General features: G+C 41.7%; 1 protein-coding gene across 1 annotated transcript in view; it reads left to right on the top strand.

Annotated features, from left to right (window-relative positions):
- Positions 1-11,449: 11,449 nt before the first annotated feature.
- The window catches only part of LOC311486025 (plakophilin-3-like), a 30,981-nt gene continuing 15,435 nt past the window's right edge, over positions 11,450-26,995 (top strand). Inside the window, exons 1-7 of the mRNA XM_084541771.1 lie at positions 11,450-11,763; positions 21,053-21,141; positions 21,945-22,561; positions 22,948-23,071; positions 24,602-24,806; positions 24,907-25,066; positions 26,130-26,238. Of these exons, the coding sequence (XP_084397897.1) occupies positions 11,559-11,763; positions 21,053-21,141; positions 21,945-22,561; positions 22,948-23,071; positions 24,602-24,806; positions 24,907-25,066; positions 26,130-26,238 (1,509 nt within the window). The 5' untranslated portion in view covers positions 11,450-11,558. The remainder of the gene's footprint in view (positions 11,764-21,052; positions 21,142-21,944; positions 22,562-22,947; positions 23,072-24,601; positions 24,807-24,906; positions 25,067-26,129; positions 26,239-26,995) is intronic.

Genomic DNA, 26,995 nt, shown 5'->3' with positions numbered 1-26,995 from the left:
GTAAGGTGGTCTTGTCTCTTCCTTTTGAAATTCTAAAATACAAAGTGAGAAAAAGTGACAATAAGACGTGCCCTTATATTACTACAAACGGGGGCATGTTGACTCACATGTCACAGTTTCCGGTCTTTGTTTTGGCTTCCAACATTCACCTCGGCTTCCTGCTCTAAGCTCAGCCCCAATACGGACCCCATAGAGTCAGAAACTTTGTATTGTCATGGACCCCATTTTCCCACACCTAATCCTTTATAATTTGCTTTGTAACATTTTTCACTCTAATAACACATTGTTGTGCTTGGACATTGTCTGCTATATAGCTATAATATGCTATAATAGTCAACATGGGTATAACTACACAATAAAGCAATGCTCATACAATGATAATATGAAACTAGATTGCCCGCTGCTTTCAGCTCAGTCTGCTCTCCCTGCTCCGTTGTTCAGTCTTGTGAATCTTCTATGGATTCCCGATCAACCCGCACCAGTGACAGTAATACGACAGTGGAGAATCAAGCCTTGCTTAGAACAGTCTTTTGAGTTATATGTTATCACTACGATCATTAAACGGAGGTAATGTGAAATAGTGTGCATGCGTTCTGCATCCACGTGTCCACAGGAGTCCACAAGGGTCTGCGTTACTGAAGTTTGTCATCCGTCCAAGTCAGCGCGGGCCCTCACTGGCACCAAAACCTTTCGACTGCATACACTGCAAGCACGCCAGCTGTGTACGCACCGGTAAAACAACCCTGTATTAAACAGGCTGTTTGACGCGTTAGCTACACCTTTATTAATTCATGGTTTTAAAAATAGAAGGACTCAGAAGTGGCATCACTCTCACTGAGTCATTTCCAAGTGCTTGGACGGTAGAATGTAACAAACTGTGGCAGCAGGCAGTTCCAAAACTATTTGACACATCTCATCATTGACACTTGGAAGCTCAATCTGTAACTAGCTGTTTACTGTAAAGATCTTGTAACAAAGATCACAAAGTCCCAAACAACCTTTCAGAAACATCTACTGGAGCCCTGTGTGTGCTACTATGTTGGATGTGAGGGGCAGACCGACACCAACCACTGTAGCATGAAGTCTTGTGCGTGCTTGTCCATGTTCAAAGTCCACATAGTCCCACAGAAGCTGAAACCATGAGCTTGCTTTCAGTCAGTGAATGAAAGGTCAGGTGAAAGACTGGCTCTGACTCTTCTCACTACGGCATAGTAGTAACACAATAGTAACACAATTTCTTAACACAACTCCTGTAGTTTATAATAGGGACTTCAGAATCTCCAGGAGCTGAGTAAAGAAAGCCACTAAGGTGAAGACTCTCTAGTGGGCAGTGAAGGATAAGACCCTTCTTCTAGCAGAGAAAGAGGCTGGCGGAAAATACACCAACCAGTCGTAGAGCAGGCGACCGCCAGCACAGCTGCGACCTCAGAGTGGGAATAGCAGGATATTAAAGTTCAGGGCAGGGTGGCAGAAAAGGAGATCACTGGAAACCAAAGCAGTTGGATTGTTTGCAATTCCAGCAGAAAAGGGATTTCATGTTTAATGAGACACTTCCTTCTGGGGGAAGGTGACTCGACAGCAGGATCAGGCAGATTCTGTACTAGCCAACAGGAGGCTACTGGGAGTGGGATGATGCGGGTGACTAACAGGTCAGAGGTTGTCTGGCTGATTCCTAGCAGTCTGGGGCATTGGCACGGCTGGGCAAGAGTTTAGAAGGTCGCCAAGCTCCTTCTGTTCTTTGCAGCCTCACATGTTAATCTTACGTTCTCCAGAACTGAAAATGTATCCTATATTATGGTTAGCCTCTCAAGTAGGTGCTTATTATCCATTTTACAAGTTAGATTTAAAGATTCAAGGATTAACTGGCTGGACCAGCAGTGGTCATCACTATGCTGTACATACCCATGCTGGAGGTCTGTCAGCTGGTTATGAGGAATTTAGCAAGATGATTCCAGCTAAAGGTAATAGTGCAACAGAAACAGAAACAGAAACAAGAAAGTAGGGCTGTGCTTGAGTGATAATCATCCTGCTACCACAATGAATATTTATTATATTAACACACGTTTTTCTACTACAAAACAAGAAACAATATGATAGTACAACACAGACTCCAGTGTTAACTTTGAGTAACACAGCCTGGAAGTCATCAGGAAATACATGATGACTTTACTACAAACATGACACAAGACTGGAAAATACAACCAGGAAAGTACAACAAAACAGAAAATTGAGAAACACAGGGGAAAAGGAAAACAGCGGACGTGACCGGGCTGTGACATGTGGCTTAAAGAATTTCTGTTTGGTGTTCAGTTACCACTTTACAGGCATGATCAATCCTGAAACTGCCAAACAGCAGCACTGAAGGAAGACTCCTAGTCTTTACACGGAAAAATGAAAACACTAAAATCTCTCCCAGAACTCCTAAGAACCTCCAAGGAGCCCACATGTTTGTTTTTTTTTGTGTGTGTGTGTGGATAATGTGTCTTTTTGGTCGTTTGAGTGCAGATGTTTGCGTCTTTCCTTCCTTTATGGCAACTGCAAGCATGGGAAAGGCATTGGAGACCTATTAACTTTCTTACAGTAATTGAACTTTCCCCACTAACACTTGGGTTCGGCAGGGTGTGGCTCTTAAGTGGGACTTGAGACATATCCCCGAGATCTCGTTTCCCCTTCTCTATTGTGTTTAGGAGTCACGACAGAAAGCCTCACATCACAATTAGTCTACAGGATGCATTCCAAAACACACCACCAGGTCGCTGGTTAGGAGGAAATCCCGTCCAAGTCACATGACCAAACTTAGCTTATATAACCATGGACAATGGGATCCAGGGGTGCTTCTACAAAGCATCTGGTGTCAGGAATGTCTTTGAAGGTACAAACCCTAGAAATATGTGGTGGTCATGCTAACAGTAAAAGTACATGTCAAGCGTTTAACTCATATATGCTTAATATCAAAAGCAGACTTCTTATTGTATTTCTCATATCATACATAAAACCAGCCTGCTCTCCTGTAATGTAAATGACTAACATTACTGACATACTTTTCAGCCTCTTGTTTATTTTCATGATAGTAAAGAAAGCGTAATACACACATATACACAAATAGATGAGTGCATGCAAACAATGTACACCTTGCTGTTAAAGCTGCAAGCTAGTAGGAAGAACAGCTGTTCCTGCAGCTGTCTATGTGTTTGATGAAATAAATTCTAAGGAATCATCTAGTAAACATTGCTGGGAAATATTTTTTCTTTCGCTTTTTCCTTTGGCCTTCCTCCTCCTCTGTGATTCCAAGAGCACAATATCCCATTTATCCACCATATCCTGAAATGCAAGACAAAGTAGCAGATAGGTCATATGAGCTGGGTTCTGCTCAAGGTTTCTTCCTGTTAAAAGAGTTTTTCCTCACCAAGGTTGCCTCAGTGCTTGCTCTGGGGGCTTCTGTCTGTGGGTTCTGTGATGCATCTTGAAACTATTTTTATTGGTGCTAAATAAATAAAACTGAATTAAATAAAAAAAAAAAAAAAAAAAACGTTTCAGGCCAACCTGAATTTGTTCGCATTGATAAAAAGAGTAACGTCTGGTTATGATTATGTTCAGGCTGTGGAGGCTGTGCAGCACTCACGCTCCTCATGTTTGTCCTAAAAGTCGTGCGGTGAACCGTCCCCGTGTTGTCCTGTGTATCCTCTCAGAATGAAATGGTGAACTGCCACATGATTCAAGCTGCATCTTTAAAACAGACAGAGAAAGAATCACACTCCAACCTGTGGGGAGGGAGGGGCAGGCAGAGTTGATCTTTGATCCAGTTGATCTTTGTGATATTCAGTGACACTGAAGCTTATCACTGATTCCTAACACCCTTGCAGTTTATTTTCAGAATGTGGTTTCTTGGATCTACACAAAAAAATAAGTGTTTTTGAGTTTGTGTGGGCACTATGGACCAAACAAAAAATAAAAACTACCTGATTTTAGCCATCTTAGTGTAGATGTAGTCTCAGGTCCATGAAGAGTTAACATCTTTCAGATCACTGTTGTGGTTTGACAGCCCACAAATTTAATTTGTATAGGCTGTCTTATAATAAACCTGTGTACACCAAGTTTCACAGTGTCCTGCTCACTCTCTGTGTGCCACAAGTCATCTAAGCTGTCTGTGTGATTAATAGCTGACAGTATTATTTCCAGATGCTCGGAATTCCAAATTACTCCCACTTTCCTTTCTAATGAAACCGCTCCCAGCTCCGCCAACAGAGAAAATAAGAAAATAATGCTTTATCCTGGCCATGCAATCCACTGGTTGCCTGGTGAGAAGCCCGGCATTGGAGCATGGGGAAGAACAGGAATACAACAGAGTCTAGCAATGAATGACAAGAGACTTCGAATCTAGTACATCCAAACAGTGTCTGAAAAAGGCAACTTTACTTGTAGAGTTTTTGAGAAGACTTTTTGCCACCCATCTGAGTAGCTTCTTCACTTCTAAGGGACTGGTAGGAAGTTGAGGTTTAAATAGGAAAACTCTGTGGGTATAACCCATCAGAAAACTTGCTTGACTTGCTTCTGTTGACGACCAGATACTGGTACAACTAGTGTCTATTAACGTCTCGATACTTACCTGTCATTGAGGGGGGACTGTTGTCCCTGTCCCTATGAATGGTGCTCTAATGACCCATTCTCAGTCAGAGGCTCCAGTCTTAAGGTATGAATGGGGTTGAAACTTCTTGGGGACAGAAGTTAGGACCATATCGTAAATAGATGGCAGATTAAATCTCAGTCCACCTCCTCTGTTTAGAGAAGGTTTTTCTAGTCTGACATAGATGGCTTCCTTTACTCCTCTTTCAAACCATCAGTCTTCTCTGGCTAATTTGGACGTTGTTATCTTCAAAGGAGTGCCCTTTGTCCTTCAGGTGTAGGTAGACCGCTGAGTCATTTCCTGATGAGCTGGCTCTCCTGTGTTGGGTTTGTGGATGTATTGTTAGGTTTCCCCAATGTACAAGTCTTTACATTCCTCACTGCACTGATGTGTGGCTGTGTTGTTTTTGGGGTGGACCAGTTTTTGCCTAAGTGTATTACCAGGTTTGAAATAAATTTTAACGTGGTGTTTCCTGAAAACTCTTTGTGAGTTTCTCCAATATACCAGCCACGTAGGGGGTGACGGTGTTCTTCCTCTTCTTGTTTTCTTTCTCTCTGTCCTTTCTAGGATATCTTCGTTTTCTACTTCCACTTCTGTATACTCCAATATTGAGGCTTCGGTCTTCTTCCACGTGTGTGAGACAGTCCAAGAAGGCCAAACTATTTCTGCTGGTGTTCTCCCGAGTGAACTCGATGTTGCTGTCCACTGCACTGATGTGCTGTGTGAAAGAGTCCACCTCCTGTGTCTTGATTTTAACCCAAGTGTCGTCCACATACGACAGTATGTCATCCTTTCTCCTCCATGTCAGTTTCTCAGGTTTGTGTTGATTGTTGTTTTGTGTTTGTAAAAACAGAAATTTCCATTTCTGCCATTCCTTGCCTTTTGTACGTTGTAACATTTGGGCCCTTTTTACAAATTTGGAAACTTCTTTCAGGATGTCCTCAGGTAGCTGATATGTCAGCTACCTGAGTGTTTATTGAGAACCTGTTCGGTTTCATATTTGAGAGCATCGTTGGTAAAGTGAACCTGTCTCAGTCACTCGTTGAGCAGCTGGGTTTGGGCTTCCTGGTAGAATGGGAAAGACTATGACACCTTGGCCAGTAGAACCAACCTCACTCCAGACCAGATCTGCGTGTTGCTCGACCTGTGCCTGACTACCAAATATTTCAAATGACTCAGCTGCCACTGAGAAGTGGCAGGGAGGTGAGAAGGCAGGGTAGCGCCATGCCCAAACACAAATCCATTAATCCAAATATTCTTTACTAGTCCAGCAGCAAGGCGGCCATCTTGCTATTTGTCTTGTGGCTTTCTTATGCAAAGCTGTAACCAATGACTAAAAGAAAGTCTAAGATTTATCTTTATCTGGCCTCTTGTCCATTCACTCTTCTTAGCTCCCTCCATAAATGTTCTCTGCCAGGATCTCCATTCTTAGTTGGTTCTGTGTGATGTGATGCCTTGTCCAATTAACCCTGGTTGCTAGATTACTACTAGATACTAGGTTACTACTTGAACAGACATTTGGAGACATTATAAGTAAATGTCCTTAAATTATTTAAATATGTGGATTTTATTATCTATTTAATGTGCAGTATGTGTGCAGAATATTTATAATGGCAATGTTATAAGTGCAATACACATAATGCACACATACCGGTAAATCATTTATTTGATTGTTGGTATTATTATTTAGTTTTTCATTTCCTTAGTTTTTCTTTTTTCTTTTTGATTTTTTTTTTTAGACTGTGTGTAGCTTCAGTTGGGAGACTGCTGTGTACAGCTTTGAATGACTATAGTCACAATTTATGACAAATTAATTAAGTTGTGTCACAACAACCCTTAGTGTTGGAAACTTTCCCTCCCATTATAAAATTTAATTAAATTTAGGCAATAAAGGAATAATAAAATAAAATGAAAGAGATGTGCAGTGTGTTAACCTTGATGGCAGAAGGGGGATAAAGGAGGGAGTACAACCCAGTGGCTCAGATCCTCGTGTGACATAGCTGTCTCTGATAATGAGTTTAATTTAGATTTTGTCTTCCCTCCAGGTATCTATCTTGGAAGATTCATTGCAGTGATTCCCATTTTGTCCACTAACCCTGCTTGTCTTTTGATACTGGCTTTGATCACACTTATACTTGATGTTGCACTTGCTCCACCCTTAGCTTTTTCCTCGGCTGGGGTTGGACTTGTTCCATGTTACCCCCTCTCCCTTTCTGTTGCTTGGCTTCATGAGTCAGGGTTGGCGTTTTGTCCACAGTCATGATTCGGTGATACACTCTGGACAAAATGCAGGGGTTCTTAACACACTGCTCAGGGATGAATGTGGGTGATCTGACTCAGACTGGGTAAATGTATCAGGGGGCTTCAGATCCTTTCCCTTTTGTTCCTGTATTGAAAGAGGGAAGAGAAAGCAAAAGAAAACTGAAGTGTCTATGTGTCTATAGTATTACGAAGTAAAAGTAAAATGTCATGGCCTCTCTCAAAGTTAAGAGGTCATGACCTCTGTGTGTAAGTAAAATGTATCGTATGTGTGTGGCGTTTCTAAAAATGCTAGTTTAAATGCACTTCTAAATAGGTCTACACCCAAAGTGAGCGTCAGTGGTTTGTGTGAAAACCGCATGGCTTCACTTTTTGGCAGGATTGTTTCTGAGACAGGCTGCAACAAACCCTCCCTGAGCCTCTCTGCTTTTGACTTATTACAGCTCCTCAGACCATAGAGTTTCCCAGACCTCCCCCAGGAATTTCTATGTTAGCTTTGGGTGAAATGATTTCCACATTCTTGGACTCTTAAACAATCTTGCCATCAACAGGAACTGCTTATTTTGCAATTTTCTTATGTCTCTGTTTCTTATTAGCTTGTATTCAGTTTGTGCGCAACCTCAATGATCTCTGAGATGGCTTTCGGATGAAGTCATGTTGTTCTCAATTGAGCTGTCAGCTAAACTTGTTAACCATGTGACCCTGACTCAAGCCTCCTTTCCTCTCCCCCTTGTAAGCTCCACTTATTATTTAGGACAAAATCAGACTAAAGTTGCTTAACCCACACACATGTATTTTATTACTGAGCACAATTTTTGTCTTATGATTAAAACTACCTTACGTGATTTCAGTCTTTTTTCCCCGTGCTGTATATTTCTAAAACCACAAGCTGACTAAAATATCCCTGACCTTTCTGTAGAGTAGCGCTGGTTGGTTTGTACAGGTAAAAACTATAGTGGACAGCATGCCATTTTACAGACAGAGCTTTCTTTTAGTGTTGTTTGCATGGCCCTTGAATGGCAGTAATGTGGTCTCAGTCTGTGAAATATCTCGACAGATTTTAGGCAATTGTAATGAAACAGTGATTCTGCTGATGTCCAGGGGCACACTATCAGGACAAGCAACTGTTAGCTGGGCATCATAAATAAAATGAGAAAAGGGGCCCCCAAGATGGCTACCTTTGGGCATATTGTGCAAAGACAAAGATTACCCCCCCTTAGAACTGTGAAGGGCCTGCAAAGCATCAACAATACTACACAACCCCCCTTCAGGGCCCCTTCTAGCTACCATTTTACAGACATTCTTACGTCTTTGCCTGGGGTCTCCTAGAGTCTAGGATTGCCTCTATTGATGTCAAATCCCAGAGCCTCTGGACATGGTCGAGTCATTTGAATTCATGAACGGCAAAAAGCCCACCGCTTAATTAACTCTTACAGAGTTGAATTCAACACTTGAGTTCGATTATCATGATTAAAAGAGTTAAGGAATCAATATAAACAACTTTTATTATTAGATTTCTCTCTTGCAGTCTTCAATGACCATGTTGCAGCAAGTATTCCACTCAGCTGAAAATATCAATCAATCAATCAGATCTTATTTGTATAGCACTTTTCATACAAACAAAACGTAGCACAAAGTGTGTTATATAATAATCCCACCTGTAAAAAAGTAAATTAATTTATTTAAATTTAAATTAAATGGTGAATAAGAACCAAGTTGTTCAGTCTAAGTAGTTCTTGATTACTACTACTTATATCGTACAACTAACATAAATTTTTTGGATTTGTTTAATTGATTTCATTTAGTGTGGATTTCTCCAAATTGCCCCCGTCTTAAATCAGCTATTAACTTCACATTTAATTATACTCACTCAATAGTTCAGATTCACTTAATTATATCAAATAAGTGCTTGAATCTACACAATCCTCTAAAACAATACACTGAGATCATTTGCACAATACAGTGAGTGAACAATAAACCAGTGAGATATTGTAGTGAAATATACACACAGCTGCAATATCAATGCATGTGAGGGAGCTGCACTCACTCCCTCACCTGTCAGATCAGCTCTTTATTTGAATAATTACTTTTATTTAGAATATTTGTGTTAACCAAATATGGATCCGTTTAGTTTGATACATTCACTTAAGTTAATATATTTTCCTCCATGTGTTTGTTTCATTGGTGTTTGTTTTGATTTTAACCATTTTCTCCTTTGGAGGTTTTCCTGTCAGAGCTGAGGTTCAAGAAGCGCACGCTTGAACGCCACATAGTCACCAGGTGCTTCCAGTGTAGACCGCACCATCTAATATTTAGAGGGGGAGAGAAGGGGATTGCTTTCTTTTGCATTTTCTTTTGTTAAGCCTAATAACATTAAGATTAAAATATTTATTGAAGTATTACCTTTAAAAAGGTTTGATTTGAAAACTTTGGTTACATTTGTAGTTTCTTGGTTTGGTTCTCTTCATTTCTACCTCTGTACCTTTAGAGATGGTTCGGTCCAAAAGTATTTAAGATCAGGTGTTAAGGCATTCTGTCACTTCCTTTTTGTGTGTGTGCTCGGGAAGCTGAGAAGATTGACATTTGCTGCCAGGCTGTAATTTCTTTTTGGATTAAAAATTATCAGAGCTCTGAGTTCTGCTGTTTTGTGGTCATCATTTTTGGGAAATTTGGTGCTTCTTCAGAAGGCTGCTCTCATTCTGTTGGGGGTAAAAACATCAATCCCTAACAATGCAGTGGAGAAAACTAGAGGTACAACCACCATCTACCATGATGAAGATCATCTTCAGTAAGAACAGTCACCACCAATAATAACAGACAGTGATCTAGTTCTTCTAATGCCTCTTAAATCACAACTAAATAGATAGGTAATCCTTTCATTTATCCCAAAGTAGGGGGATTGTTACAGCAGCATATAGCCAAGGGCAGTGAACAAGACAAGAAAAGGTAAACGTTAAATAAATACAAAAATATCAAATTAATAAAACAGTAGTTCTACATAAGTGGTCTACTGGGACAGTACAGCCTCGCAGCAGCAGGAAGGAAGGACCTGCAGTAACGTTCCTTCACACAGCATGGGTGAAGCAGTCAGCTGCTGAAGGCGCTGCCCAGTGCTGTTGGGTAGGACAGCATCCTTTGACCACCCACCCCCTCACTCTCCCCCTCCACAGGCTCAAGAGAAGGTAACTCTGAGACTTGGTCGTCTAGATAGCAGGTGGATTTAGTTTGGCTGACGGATCTCCATTTCGTAGCAGATACTGAGGTAACAGAGCAGCTTGATCACCCATCCCTTCCACAGGCTCAAGAGGGCAGCACATAACAGAGCCGGCCTTCTTCAGTCTGTTCATTTTCTTTTTGTCTGCTGCTGAGATGCTGCCACTCCAGCAGACCACTCTGTCATAGATGGCTGATGTCACCACAGAGTCCTTAAAGGACCTCAGCAGCAGGTAGAGTCAGCTCTGGTGCCTTTCTTATAAAGTGCCCTAGTGTGGTCAGGCCAGTCCATTATTTTGTTCAGGTGAACACCAAGGCACTTCTCGCCATTCCACATGACAACAACCTGAGAGGAATCTAGAGTCAGCAGTGCAGAAGCAGAAGAGGAAGAGAGCCAGGACAGCTCCCTGAGGGGCTCCCACACTGCAGAGAGCCTCATTAGACACACAGTCCCATGTCTTCACATACTGTAGTCTTTTGGTGAAGAAGTCCAATATCCAGGCTGTGACGTAATGGAGTAGTATAGAAATACTTCCTTAATTTTCACAACAATACAACATCATTGACATGGTCTGGATGTGGCTCAGGGTGTGAAACTGTCACCACTATTAACTTGACAGCTACAAACGCAAATCTCTGCAGACTTAATTTTAGTAAGTAGTATAGCTGACAAGCTGACAAAAAATTTTCAAATTTATTTCATTGAATACCCTGTTAGAATTGACTTGTACTTACTGGCTGTCATGAGCCTACAGTAGCAGTATCCATGCTTTAGTTCCTCCTACTGAACTATTTATTGCAAACTGGTATTCCATCTGTTGTGGAACAACAAACAAAATCTAGCTGACATGTGGACTGAAGGTGCAGTGTGTGCAGCAGTGTACAGGTTATTTGCCTGTCATACCACTGGGAGTCATCAAAGCCACACATCCAGCAGTGTCCAGCAGACTTTAGTACATCACAGCATCATGAGCATGTCGCTGATCAAAAGCTGTTTCACTCCAAATTCCTTCACATCGTGACCCCTGACTCCTGAGTTAGGCTGTAGCTATAATACCAAACAGCAGGATCATTTAGGATTATTGCTGCTAAGGAGATGTTGAATTGTAAATTCACTGAACATACCTTAAAGCACCTGGCAAGGACCCTACAGCATATGTTTAGGTGTTGTAATCCGGATAGAAGTTTCTATCAAAAAGTACTATTGCTGTTGAAAATGAGCTGTCCATGAAGGTAACTCTGAGACGGTCGTCTTGACAGCAGGTGGATTTAGTTTGACCCCCCCCCCCGACCCGTTAGGTCCCGCCTACAGACGCTCGGGCTGCTGACGGATCTCCATTTCGTAGCGGACACTGAGACGACAGAGCAGCTCACTGGAAAAGCTCCCCGCTGTTGGACTTACTGTTCCCCCTAGTTTTTTTCTTTCCCTGGTTGGAATAGTTTCTTTTTCCTAATTGTGAGTATGAATGTAGTAATGGCGGAGGGCTGTTTTCTATCCGCCCTGCAGCCCAACTCCTCCTGCACCGCCTATGCGCTCCCCTCGGACGACTTGTCACCGGACCCGATGGCCAGAGCTAGGAGGGTGCGGGAGCAGGTCCGGATGCGGCTGGCTGAGAGGAAGTCCTCCTCCTTGACCAGACTGGATGATTCGAGGCTCGGATCAACAGGTGAGCCACTGGACGCTGAAGGGTTGGGTCCCATCTACATGTTGCATCAATAATACCATGGATCGGTCACTGTTGCTCAGTCAGTCAGAGGGATGGTTAAAGTACTTTATGTAGAAGGCAACTGTCTTAACTCTTGACCCTATTAGAGGGTAATAGTCATTGTACATAGTAAATGTAAACTGATTGATCAAAAGTTTGTCTGCTGATGACAACTATATCTGAGTCAGTCAGTTCTAATAAAAGCTTAAAGCTGCACTGATGATGTGTTGACCTCTTTGGCAGGGAGGCAGAAGTGGTGCACAAAACAATAGAGTTATCATCTTATTACAGTTGTGGTGTGTATGTCAGCAAATACACAGTACAGCTGTATCCTCTAATATATTGTTGTTTATGCATTCAGCAGATACAGAACATTGTCTGGCCACTAAAAAGTCTAAATAAAATGTTTGCTCATATAATTTTACACACACTTGCCTGGTTCAATATGTCGAGGCTACCTACAGTAGTACAAACAACTGCATCCTAACAGTGCTGCACTAAATAGTATCTTTATGAATGTTATGGTATTCAGCATTAGTTTCAAATAAATGAGAGAGTTGTTGATTCCACTGTTTCCACTGTGGAGGCGGTGGTTTGTGGTACGGTTGAATTGTATTGTCTTGTATTGGCACACGTTTCTATTATTTTGACAACCCCGGGGCGGCTGTGGCTCTGCAGGCAGACCGGGTCGTCCACGAACCAGGTTAGCGGTCCGATCCCCTTTATGCTGACCACATGTCAATGGGTCCTTGAGCAAGACACTGAACCCAGAGTGTCTCCCAGTGCCAGTGTGCTTGTGTGAACGAAAGGGCAGATGTGTCTGTGAGCTGGGCTAAATAACAGAAACACTTAATTCAATACGGGTTAACAGCACCAGAAACTACGTCCTCCAAAATGATCATCCAGTTGAATGACCACCTTTCTGATGGTGTTTCAACATAAACTGAACATTAGAACATTAAAGAAGGAGGATTTAGTGTAGGACTGCAATATTTTTCACTAGTGTATTTAATGAACTGGCAGGTGACTGTATATTCATGTTCACATGTTGCCATTGTCAGTGGCCTATTAACTATCCACTCAATTAATGCCTAATTGTTCATAGAGAAGTAAATATTAATCAGATGTGGCTTAGCTTACAAGATGAATCTACTGAAGCATAGAACCAGAAAAACACAAGTATCTCTGAATACCCAAAGTTAGTCCTGCTGGCTACATCATCATTTTGTAAGCTGTTGAAACTGATGCACCAAGCCGACATGCAGAGATGTTCCTGTGTGGATGGATGGATGGATGGATGGACGGATAGGCTGAAAGAGAGTGAAACAGAAGCAATCATAAATATGACTGACCCACGACACAGAGAAGATAATGTTTTAGTTTCATCACTCACTGTAGGGAATGTAACCAGTGAACAATTGTTCATGCTTACTGTAAGTGATAAGCCTTTAAACTTCTGGCACATGGCCAATAATAAGTAGGAAAGTTTGAAAAAAGAAATATTCCATTGTTTTAACAAAAACAGACTCCAACCCCCCCAGTGTGATAAAGCAAACCTGATCAGTGGTTTTCTCACCACTGGGCTTGTCAACTAAATAACCCCATAACAAGCTGAAGTTAAAAGAAGTGTGACCAAAGTGCACATGAGGGATGGAGATAGGGGGAGGAATGCTATACAGATGTATTAAGGCACATGCAATAACCTACATCTACTACTAAGAAACCCTAAGAACAGAATGTAGCCAGTTTGACAATGTACAGTCATTCCTTTTCTTCATGTGTTGAACAAAGATGCATTCAAGAAAATGTGAATCACATTAAATTTAAATGGAAACCAAAAGTAATGCATGTAGAGACCAGAATAGTTGTTTGTAATCAACTATTGTTCACCAGATGCACGTTTGGTGCTGAACCTGTGAGTGTGTAATATCCTGGTCATTTCCTGTTTTTTCCCACTGTCTTTCCATGCAATCTGGACATCCCTGACCCACTGGTTTCCAGTTATACCGTAAATGTTCACGTGTTAAACAAGGACTGACATTCCTTTTTATTAAAGTATTTTAATTAAAGTTATATTTAAGCGAATAAGATCTCATATTGTAGGCATGTGGACATGTAGTTAACTTGCTGAGCTCAGATGGTTTCGCATTCGAGTCTTTGCAGGCCAGACTGCATAATGGACTGCCTTTTCAAAAAAAGGGAGGGGAGGGGAGGAGAAATCTGTCCTCCTCCTACTACTACGCTTTCTTTGCTCTGATAAGACAACAGGGCCTCAGTTTCGCCCACAAGGTATTCAGGATATAGTTTGAAAGCTCATGTCAGATCTTTTTTTCATTAGTAAAATTATTTAATAAAACTCTTTATGCCCATATACAGGTGTGTATATATATATATGTATATATATATAGATAGATAGATATCCGATAAAACTGAATCTCCTGTTTTAGATATATACCAATGAAATGTCCATTACCTGGCTTAATCTCTGAATATTTGGGCAAAGCCTTAATCTTTTCTGCCCATGTGTTGCTCTGTCTCATATAAAGGAGCAGTGTGATTTAAGTGGAACTGTCTGTGTGAAGCACTGATGGAATGCAAGACAGAGCCCTTTCCTCCCCTCTCTAGACTTTTTGGTTAACCCCACTCTGATGTTTAGGAGCTCTGCAAAAAACAGCAAGTAAACGCAATGTGGGACAGCTAAGTTTCCTCAACTATATGAAAGACTATTTAAACTGTATACATACGGCAGTGTGTATCAAATGACACAGGGCCCAGGTATTATTTAAATGTATTTGTTGGTATTAAAGGAAAACCACTATGTTTTGAATATGTGGAATGCGTTTGATTTCACCCCTTTTTAATCACTGCACACATGAAAGCTGGCATGGACTCCACAAGTTTGTGCAAAACCTGAAAACTCATGTAATCCCTGCACAGTTTGACAGTCCTCCACCTCCACAGATCTACTTGTGATGAGAAAGAATGATAGGCATCCTCAGTCAAGTCTCCTCATAAATGTTCAGTGGGGTTGAGGTCAGATGACCGCTGAGAAAAGCCCGTGACAGTTAGCACTCCTTGGTCTTCACATAGTTCTTCAAAGCATTGAAGTGTGTTTCAGGTCATTGTCCTGCTGCAGTGTGAAGCCTTGCAAAACCAGAGAGTGTAGCAGACTGGAATGCTAATGCTTCTTAGTGTTCATGGAGGCTTCTCTTTTGATAAACGAATTGGTCCACTAAGTGCCATGTGATCATTAGCCAGTCAGTGCCATGGGCAGAGGTAACGCTTGAAGCTGTTGGCAAGGTGTGTGCTGGAACCAAGGAAGAGTAATAACAACAGAAGAAGAACCCCCTGGATTCAAAAATGTATTTTTGTATTGTTTGTTTTTACATTGCTCCATTGCATTATACTCCTAAAACCCTGAACTGGCTGTGCATTAGTGCCACACAGATCAGCCACATCATTAAAACCACTGACAAGAGAAGTGAATAACATTGACCATCTTGTGACAATCCAGTGTTCTGCTGGGAAACTTTTAGAACTGGCATTCATGTGGATGTTACTTAGACATGTAGCACCCACCTAGACCAGACCAGGCACCCCCACCCCACAGGACCCAAAGGCCCCTGCTAACGATATTCTGTTGCCAGACACCACAGGACACGCTGTCACAACTGTTTTGGAGGTACAAGGGAGACCTACACAATATTAGGAAGGAAGGTGGTCCTAATGTTATGAATGATCAGTGTAGATTCAGTCAGATATATTGTTGAATAGTGATTGATTAAAGGTAATCAAAGCCCCCCCTCCCATGGAAATTGGTTAGAGTGGAGGACACCTCAGTATAAATATGGAAAGCATTTGACAGTCCTGGAAGCTAGCTGTGTGAAATTCTGACTGATATTTGTGACTCCCATAAATCTCAACATCAGGCAGCTGTGATGAAGTTGCTCCAGTTGAAGTTGCTGAGAATATTAGAATAACAGCTTGACTTTCACACACTCATTTACAAACATTTCAGTCTGAATTCACTGTGGTCTGAATGAAGCACAATCTGGATCTAGCCCATGAAAATGAAAGCAAAGGAAACAGATGGAAGGGATCTTTGAAACGTTGAAGAAGAAAAAAAAACCACCCTGCGTAAGCCCACTGACCTCCTTGTCTGCGGAACATTCCTTTCTAATCTCCTCTTCGCAGGATGTTATCAGAATCTATTTTGGAATGGCCTATGGGTCACCAAGTGGGATACAAGCTTCCCATCATACCTGTCATACGCTGTGAAAGGTTGTGAAGACTATGGTCCATTTTGATCAATTAGTGTTGTGGGATTATTTGCTAGATCATAAGGACATGAGTACGGTTAAGGTCAAACTCTGAATCCAACACAATAGCAGCAGCCAGTTACACAGTCATGCTCCTGTTGTTTTACCTGACGTACATGTGATTACTAGTTTATTTCACATTTATGCACATCTATATAACCTTTTTTTATTCTGGTAGGGGAACAATTACAAATACACATTTATAATTAGTTGGATATCAGTTCAATATGTGATATCTACAAAGTGGCAGACAATTAAAACTAAGTAATAAGAGTGCCCAAAGGTCTGTACCACCATATTTTAATATTAGTTTAGTGTTTTAAGCTAAGGAAATAAAAGATAATAGTGCATTAGCATTCGAAGAAAGTCAGCTTTTAGTGACAGCACACAAGTACTAGAAATCACTTAAATATCTAAGTTACTTAGTGGTGAGTTATCCATCACTTGTCGCTGCATCCAGTGGTTCTAGAACAACGTAACTTTTATGATTGTTTTTCACAGGGTTTAGACTTGAATGTGGACATTATAAGCTGAATGTCACGTTCCACATACGAGTGTGGGTGCCCCTACCTAGCCAGCTGTGACAATGCCCAGTTCATTCAGATTTTTGCTTATTTCCCGTGGTAGATAGCTAGCATGCATTAAAGACAGTCACTTATTTTGATATAAGCCTGTGTCCTTGTCTTCGTAGGAGTCTGGGATTGCTCTGCAGTGTTAAATGGTTTCATTTGTACAGGTATCCAAGAACTGAGCTTGTTTCCGAGCTTCTGATCACCTCTGGATTCTGTATTGGCATTTTCAACAGAAGGATCAAAGTTGTTCCATTGAAATGCCCAGCTAAGCGAGCATCTGCGTTGACCTCTGATGACATCCACCTTCGCCTGGAATTGTGACTATGTGGACTATACACACTGCACATCTTTCTAATGTATCACTGAAAGTGTACAAGGACACAGATGCCTTTGATGTCCCAGCAAGAAATTACTGACAATCTATTTTGACGTCAAAACTATGCAGGGACGCATTCAATTATGTGGTAAACTGAAAATCATTAAACAAACCAGAATCTGTTTTATATTTTTGAATGTTAGCTTTGACGACAGCTTTGCTCACTCTTGGCATGATCTCAGTCAGCTTCATGAAGGACTTGAGCACATGTTGACTGCTTTGTCTTCAATTTGTCATCCAACTCCTACCAAACCATCTGGGTTTATGTCATGTGACTGAGGAGGCCAGGTCGTCTGACTCTGCCTCAACACATCCCTCTCCTTCTTGATCAAATACTGCTTAATTAGTTCATTCGTGGTTTTGATGTGTTCAGTATTTTCGAGTACAATGAATGAGGAGGTGTGTCCAAAAGGTTGCACTGTACAGTGTGTATGTGAATTTCAACTATTCAAGCTGATAATAAACTTAATTAAATATGTTCTATTTTCCTCACTTGGAGAAAATAGCATGAGAGTAGTTCTGGTGCACTCTGACAAGACTACAATGATGTCAACGTAGCAGTCTGAGGCATACACCATTTGGATCCTTTCATGTCCTACAGCTTATTTGTACTGCTGACTTATTACTATGCAATGGGTTTTAGTCACCTCCATGGTTCCACTGCTGCTCAGTTATCCCAGTCACATTTAAAATATTCTTGCGTATATGCTGTGTGTTTTGGGGTGGCTACATCTCTGAAGTGGTGATGCTTATGTTAAGGCATGCAGCCTAGCTCCCCTCCCAGTAGCGTTTCCTCCCTCCTTCCTTCCATCTGCTGGACTGGATGCCGTGTGTTGTTTTTCTCCGAGCCATTTGCCTCAGACTGTGTTTCCCCATTCTTGCTCTGCTGAACTCTTAGCAGCCTCCTTATATAATGTTTCACGTTGTAACTCACCGTTGTGTCTCGCAGTGTTAACACACACCGCAGTTCACTATATCTTTGGACAATCACACAGTTTTTCTTATTGTAGTTGTTTGCCAAAACATACTCATTACGTCAGCTTTATTAAAAGGAGGTGAACAAAAGTATCACATGGCTGTTTGGGAGTCGCTGTAATTTTTACAGTCCCTGATTCTCAGGGGTTCAGGTATAATTGGACAAATGAACCAATTCATGAATAAAGTGTTCGTGTTTAACATATTATTAATAAGCTTAGCAGACATTGACAGCAGCGGAAGTCTGGTATCCATGGACATTACCAATGAATGGGTTTTCCTCTTTAGTGGTGTTTTGCCAGGAATGAGCTGCAGTGGTGTTTAGTTTTATCTTCAGCAAATGGAATTCTTCATGTTTCTTCAGGTTGTGATCAGGTGACTGTGAAGCACCGTTCATTACGTCTTTTCTTCATTTGTCTGAATCTGAACAGTTTAACCTACATTTCAGAATTCATCCAGTTGCTTCCGTCTTCCGTCACATCATCAGTTAACACGCGTGACCCAGTGCCAGTGAAAGCCATGCATGCTCCAGCATTACACTGCCTCCATTATGTTTTATAGATGATATTGTGTGGTTCGATCGTGAGCCGTCCCAGTGCTTCTTCATACTTGTTTCTTCCTGTCATTCTTGTACAGGTTGTTTTTGGCAAAGTCTAGTCTGGTCTTTCTATTTTCATGAGTGGATCCTGTGGCGAACCTTCTGTATTTGTTCTCTTGAAGTCTTATCCTCATGGTAGATTTAAATACTGATTAGTCTACCTCCAAGAGAGTGTTCTTCACTTGCTGGGATGTTGTCAAGGATTCTTTCTGTTCTGTGGAAAAGATCTTAATATCATCCACCACCTGTGTGTTCCATGAATATCCAGCCTTTTAATGTTGCAGTTGATACATTCACTCCTAGTGCTCTTGCTATCTATCTGTTGAATTTGTTTTGTCTTTACAACCTGAGGATGTCCCGCTACCTGGGTAAAACCAAATGCAAATTCCACGCATTTTAATCAAATTCACACCCAGTGACAAATTACCTTTGCTATCTGGAACTACATGTTAGAGAGCTGACTCTCAACTTAAAGCTAAGTGTCTGCTCTTCAAACTCACATATATGAAATAACTGTAACTTGAATATATTTTATCCAAAAAAGGTTCAAAAAAGACAACTGGACTTGCAGATTTTTAGAGAAGACGTTTCACCACTCATCTGAGTAGCTTCTTCAGTTCCATGACCTGGATGACTGAGAACCTTCACAGACATATTGAATATATTTTGATACTACTGAAATAATGAAATCCGTGTCAGATATATAAAGATGGTCCTGGCTTTTTGCTGAAATGCTTTGACTACTGTTGGATGGATTGTAGTTTTAGTGAATGTAATTAGCTCATGACCTGTCCAGGTTGTACCCTGCCTCTTGCCCGATGACAGCTGGGATAGGCTCCAGCAGACCCCGCGACCCTTCACAGGAACAAGCGATTACAGAAGATGAATGAATGAATGAATGAATGAATGAATTAGCTCATATTATGCTCATTTATTATTCAGGTTATTATTTAACACACCCGCAACCCATCCACTATTGATCAGAATGTCAGCTGTTATGACTTGGCCAGCCTGGCCAGTGCATTCATCTGAGTGTCCACAGATATAACTGTGTCCTTTGCATCAATGGAGCACATAGACAGTAAATATACAGTAATGGTTTGGATATAAAGGGTGTACCTAACCAAGATCTTACAGGTGCATGAATTAATAATTCAAAGAAGGGGTTTCCTTATTAAATATTAAATATATGATCTTGTACATTTGTGACATGGTGCTGTATCATGTCACAGACAGTAGCTAGGACATGATAAACATAAACAGATGCATGTTCAGTGTTTCCCCAGGTTAAAATGCTTCTTTGTCTCGTTATATTTTGTTTCATTTGGTAAACTGTATTTGTCAAGGGGTGGAGCTGTAATGTTATCGTCAGGAGAGCTACTGGCACTCTCTTCAGGATTAGCTTCCTTGCTGCAAGCAGCAGAGCTTCTCGGGGAAAACACTGATATCTCTGGGATGTTCATCTGTCTTATATTTTAAATAGTTGTGGTCGACTTGTGTAACATTTTTCTTCACGTCACCTGTCTCCACTCTGCTCCACTCTGTTTGTGTGGGCAACCACACACACACACACACACACAGCACACGCACACACACGGTTTCTTGGCAGGGTGTGTGTAAACATAGTTATGTGTTCTAAAACAGTGAACTCTACACTGCTGATCCTGGAAATCTGTGTCAGCAGAAATACTCAAATCAGCCCATCTGTCACCAGTTATTTTGTCACATTCTAACTGTCATTGACATTTATTTCCCCATTCTGATGTTTTATGCCAAAATAATGAAAAAAGTCTCTCCAATAAATTGCATGAGAGATAAACTGTGCATATATCATTTACTGACTGCAGTTTTTTTCTTCATATTTGTCTTGAAATATGAACATTTTTACTTCATTTTACTAACATATCAGTAACAATGTTGTTACAAATATAGTATGTACGCTTTATTTATTTTTCAAGGTAACCATAAAGCAATCAATATAAAAAAAAAAAAAATAAGTAAAAAAAAAAAAAAAGACCAATATTGATAGTAAACTTGAAAAACTATGGACACATTTGTATCCACATTACACACAGATTTCCATTCGCACACTAACAATTGAAACACTTTACCCACATTAATGGACCACACTAACACAGCTTTAATTGGAACCTAAGCCGTACCATTCATCTAATGTCTTGAAAACGTAACTGTTTTCCAATATATGAACATATGCTGGCTTACTGTCTTCAGTTATCTGTTGTGTTTAAGTTCATTCATTTTGCACTGTTGACTTACAATAACTGTTTTGATAATAAAAAGCTCATAATGAAATAAAATGTTATTTGGAGTATAGTTGTTTTTCTTTTTGCAAAAATAGCATCATTTAAAAAAAAAAGACTAACGTGTCATCTTTCTTCTCTTTGTCTAGATTATAACCATCCTGAGGCAAAGAGCTATACCCACACTCATGGTTTCAGTTCCAGATCTATGATCTCAACACCCAGTCGCATCATGGCTGTGAGTACGCAGTTATACCTAAAAGACATTTAGATGAATTGTAGAGATGAGTAGAGATGAGAGCAAAAATACCATGCTAGATTTGGGCAGGGCTAGTTTGACTTAGGTGTATTGGTTCCACACAATACTGGGTAGGTAGGGCAGTTTTCAGAGAACCAGGGCTCACTATGGTAACCAAACTGTTTCTTTCAAACCTCATACTGTAGGGGAGAACTGAGTGGGCCAGTAGAGGTGCAGTCATGTCCAGGCAGTAGATCCTAATAACAGTGTGTAGAGATGCCCGACTCGTTACACCACGGATTTCTCCTACTGAAAATGTCCCTGAACAAGGTCCATGATGTGCCCTGGTGAAATGAGCTCATAGGAGCATAGAAGGCTGCCGTCCCTGCTGCTCACATGCCACCATAATGACCTAGTGTGACTGACACTGGCAGGACAGAGGCTTCCAGTAAATGACAGAGTGAATGCCAGTAGCCCTATCATGGACCAGCTAGTTTATCAGAAGACCTGCTAACCTTTTGTTTATTGTTTGGTCTAATGGCCTCCATGTCAGTGAGACTGCAGATGCTCCACACTCACACACAGTTTAGAACACTGTAAGGAGAAAAGCTAAATACAAACCATCAATGTGTTTCAACTAGCCAGTGTAAATTTATACGTTTCTTCTTGAGCTTAGGAAAACAACTCCATTTGCGATACTGAGAGAGGAAAATTTGCCTTCAGAAATCAGAATCAGAAATCCAGAAAAGATTCCTTGGTGTGTCTTCTAACTTCTTATTTTCCCCACACCACCTCCCCCTCAGGTGCCCACAGCACCCCTTCACTCCTCTGGGTTCTCCTCTCGTTCTGCTGTGGACAGCAGTTCCAAGGCGAGCCATAAATCCACCAGCATGGTCCAAAGTAACTTCCAGACCTTCCAGGTGCACAGCAGAAGCAAGCGATCGAAGTCATTGTGCCAGGGAGAGCAGGAAGCATTTCCTCACACTGTGCTGGTTCATCCAGAGAATGCCTCAGTTCAGTTTACTGTGCCGCCAGCTGGCACTCTAAGGCGCACTCTCAGTGGAATACTGGCCCAAGAAAGGGGCTACTGGCCAGAGGAGGAGCTTCCTTATCAGTACACCTACAAAGGCCCCTCTCACCGCACCATCAACCGCATCGCCAACAGACAGCAACACTACCAGCAGCACAACTCCGCTTATGGCCAGGAGGGCTGGGTGGAGAATGGCAGAGGGATCCATACCGCAGCAGAGAGTTGGGGAACACAGGGGCATCAGCGTGTGTCCAGGGCAAGTCATAACATGGGGACCAGTCAGTACGCCCCTCTCCACCGGGCCGCCTCGCTCCGTAGTTTGAGGAGTGTCGGGAAAGGAGTGGATGTCTTGGATGGAGCATCGATACACAGCAATGACCCACTGAGAGAGTAAGACATATTATTAATTCATTTGTTTGGCTAACGCACCCAGACCACCATTTGACTGAATCAGCTTTATCTATAGTTGTCTGTGTGTAATTTGTTGTAGAGATGTCACTGCCTACAACTATTGGACAGAAATCACTTGTGAAACAACACCAATATTACTATGCAACTAAAAATGTGATAGATTTTAGTAATCCATTTAATACAGGTAAAGGTAAAGTGTTTTATTTGTCATCATACATTGTACAACAAAATTGTATAGTCGATGGAGGGTTAGTCCTGAGGCGCTGCGGCCAGACGCGCCGCCACTGTGGGCCAACCTGACCCGGCGCCTAGCACCCATGTTTAATTTTGTTTTTTTGATGATGGATGTGTATGTGTGTGTGTAGGATGCATGGACTGGACATGACTACAGCTGTCAGATATCTGTCTGAGTCTGATGCTGCCTTACAAGTACTGGGAGCCGCATACATACAGCACCAATGTTACCATAGCAACGATGCCAAAAACCAGGTATGAGCTTATACATAGTTGTGTTTGGTTATGTTGTAATGTACACTATATTACCAAAAGTATTCGCTCACCTGCCTTTACTCATTCTATGAACTGAAGTGCCATCCCATTCCTAACTCATAGAATTCAATATGATGTCGGTCCACCTTTTGCAGCTATTACAGCTTCAACTCTTCTGGGAAGACTGTCCACAAGGTTGAGGAGAGTGTTTATAGGAATTTTTGACCATTCTTCCAAAAGCGCATTGGTGAGGTCACACACTGATGTTGGTCGAGAAGGCCTGGCTCTCAGTCTCCGCTCTAATTCATCCCAAAGGTGTTCTATCGGGTTCAGGTCAGGACTCTGTGCAGGCCAGTCAAGTTCATCCACACCAGACTCTGTCATCCACGTCTTTATGGACCTTGCTTTGTGCACTGGTGCATAGTCATGTTGGAAGAGGAAGGGGCCCGCTCCAAACTGTTCCCACAAGGTTGGGAGCATGGAATTGTCCAAAATGTTTTGGTATCCTGAAGCATTCAATGTTCCTTTCACTGGAACTAAGGGGCCAAGCCCAGCTCCTGAAAAACAACCCCATACCATAATTCCTCCTCCACCAAATTTCACAGTTGGCACAATGCAATCTGAAATGTACCGTTCTCCTGGCAACCTCCAAACCCAGACTCGTCCATCAGATTGCCAGATGGTAAAGCGTGATTCATCACTCCAGAGAACGCGTCTCCACTGCTCTAGAGGCCAGTGGCGGCGTGCTTTACACCATTGCATCCGACGCCTTGCATTGCACTTGGTGATGTGTGGCTTGGCTGCAGCTGCTCGGCCATGGAAACCCATTCCATGAAGCTCTCTGCGTACTGTACTTGGGCTAATCTGAAGGTCACATGAAGTTTGTAGCTCTGTAGCAATTGACTGTGCAGAAAGTCGGCGACCTCTTTGCACTATGCGCTTCAGCATCCGCTGACCCCTCTCCGTCACTTTACGTGGCCTACCACTTCGTGGCTGAGTTGCTGTTTTTCCCAAACGCTTCCATTTTGTTATAATAGAGCTGACAGTTGACTGTGGAATATTTAGGAGCGAGGAAATTTCACGACTGGATTTGTTGCACAAGTGGCATCCTATGACAGTTCCACGCTGGAATTCACTGAGCTCCTGAGAGCGGCCCATTCTTTCACAAATGTCTTGTTTCACAGTCTGCATGCCTGAGTGCTTGAATTTATACACCTGGGGCCAGGCCAAGTGATTAGAACACCTGATTCTGATCATTTGAATGGGTGAGCGAATACTTTTGGTAATATAGTGTAATTTGCTGTGCTTGTCTAATTATGTTTAAACAATTATGCAAAGACTGGGTGTGGAAAACAGGTCTGTGTGAAGGTGAGTTGAGTTAGGGGAACTGAGAGCAGGTGAGGTGGGTGTGGGAGACAGGTGAGGTGACTGGATGCAGTCTGAAATACTGAGGCCATGTGGTAGAAGGAAGTGGTGATACCAAAAGAGGGCACACAAAGAAAATACTCTGATTCTCTGTCTCTGATGTAGGTCCGTGCCCTGCATGGTATTCCGGCTCTCGTGCACCTTTTCTCCAGTGACAACCTAGAAGTGCAGCGTTATGCAACTGGCGCCACGCGGAATCTCATCTATGAGAACGCTGACAACAAGACAGCCCTCATAGATGCCGGTGGATTGATGCCTCTTGTCAACGTCCTCAGTGAACCGGATGAAGAGCTGCAAAAGACTATTACTGGTAGAAATGTTTTCCTCTGTCAGACCAGCTTCAACTCTATATTGTTGTATTACAGTGTCATTCAGACAGGGGGATAAAACCCTATCCTGGCTCCATGCAGGTGTCTTGTGGAATCTGTCCTCCAGAGACAACTTGAAGGAGAAGCTGTCCGTTGATGCTCTGCCAGTGCTGACTGAGAAAGTCCTAATTCCCCTGTGCAAGAGCATCCCGCTGAACTCATCCGAGAGAGAGATCTTTAACAACACAACCGGCTGCCTCAGGTGACTCCACAGAGGATGCCACTCAACACTGGTTCTGATGCAACAGGCGTTAATGTTATTTGGAGTAGACAGAGCCATCAAGTATGAATTGTCACAGCATTTCTTAATTATCATCACAGATTTGGACATTTACTTCTCATGCTATTTCCCTTAGTTAGGTGTCATGAACTCCACTAAACATTAACATCATCTGTTGCTGCCAGGGAGAGTCTGACCTCATTTAGGTCATAGGTACACTCCAGACACTCATTTTGGCATTAATTGAAGACAGACATATGGAGGAAAATATGCTTCAGCATGAAAAATATCACATTACATTATTTTTACACATAATCCAATTATTCAGTCACTCAGTCTTTCTATGTTAAAGGTTCACTTTCATGGTTTCATGTTTATGAGGTCCTTAATTCTATGCGTGTGGGGGTTTTGAAGAAATGTGAGCTGCGGTGAATAATTTGTGTGACAGTAAGGTGCTGACACTGAATGACGACATCAGTCAGAAAGTCCAAAGTGAGAGATTTAAAAACCTTGAACTACCAAAACATCAGGATGAATCAGAAGAATCAGATGGACATATAACAACATATAAAATTGCACCAGATCTCAGATAAAAAACATTTTAGTTGATGTGTTCATACTAATATAATGAGATAATTATTGATGTTCCATCAAACATGAGGTAGTATGATCATATTTTGTTACTTGTTTCATGACAGACACAGCACTCAGAATAGATTAACTTCACATACTGCAGCTTTATTCACTTTGCATCAACTGTTGCTGTGTTGTCTCATTGTAGAATATTATCTAGATCGTATAAACCTAATTCTTCATTTTCATAGTATGGAACACAAGTTACTTTCAAATTACACTTTTTAAAGGGTTTCAAAAGAATCCTTTGTCCATTGTTTTTTTTCCATCACAGAAGCAGATTTACATGTGGAAGGGCTTCATAAAGTTTGTGCTAAAATCAAAGACTCATTTTAGTTAGAGCTTTTCTGCATTATGGTCTGGGCTTCAATGTCTCTGTTTGTATGTTTGTGGTTACCGTGTGAATGCTTAGGAACTTGAGCTCCGTGAATGAAAGAACAAGACGAAGGATGAGAGACATGCGAGGCTTGGTGGAGTCTCTGGTATGCTACATTCAGCAAGAAGAACGGGCAGATGACAAGGTAACTCTGTCCTGCACTATTGCTCTTTGACTTTTTATACACAGTACATAATGATGTTGATTTAAAAATCCCTATGCTCATTGCAGCTATAGCCCATTCCACTGGTGAGCCCTTTAGAGTGTCAGTCGAGTGCCATGAGAACTACCCATTAACACTGGAGATAGAAAACTACTCATATGCTGCTCAGCCACAGCATTTAAACCACACTAGCCCTGTTAGCAGTTCAGGTGTTTTTGAAGAAAAAAGAGTTGATGTTCTTTCCTCAAGGTGGAAATACCTACTAGTGCAGGCATTTTACATTTAACTCGCATAACTAATCAGCTGTTTAAGCTTCTAGAGAAGGAGAAGAAGTCTTTCTTGCATATACGGCATCCATTGTCATTTGATCCTTGCTGTGTGCGCGTTTGAACCATTGCATTTCGTTACCTTTGTCAAACAACTGGGATCAGGGTCGTGGGCCACCTGGCTCAATGACATGCATGGGGTGCACAGGCTGGGCAGCGAAGCGGTGTGATCCGATCCCGCGGGAGAGCTTCTCTAGCACAAACGGCTGAAAACCTCAACACTGACAACAGAAAGGCTCAGAACACAGTGCAAAAATCAAAACAAGTTGTTAAAATAGATGGGGTACCGTTCCTTGCCAACATATTTCCAGGTTGTGAAGGAGAAATTGGATTGGGGTGTGGGAGGTGAGTATGTTGCCCTTGAGCTGATTTAGGCAAGAGCTGAGAAGGTCTTAGGGTTAGCACCTCATTAG

The sequence above is a fragment of the Chelon labrosus genome (genome assembly GCF_963514085.1).
Source record: "Chelon labrosus genome assembly, chromosome: 3".
Lineage (NCBI taxonomy): Eukaryota > Metazoa > Chordata > Actinopteri > Mugiliformes > Mugilidae > Chelon > Chelon labrosus.
The sequence above is the reverse complement of the archived record's forward strand: the minus strand, read 5'-3'. Positions and strand labels throughout refer to the sequence as shown.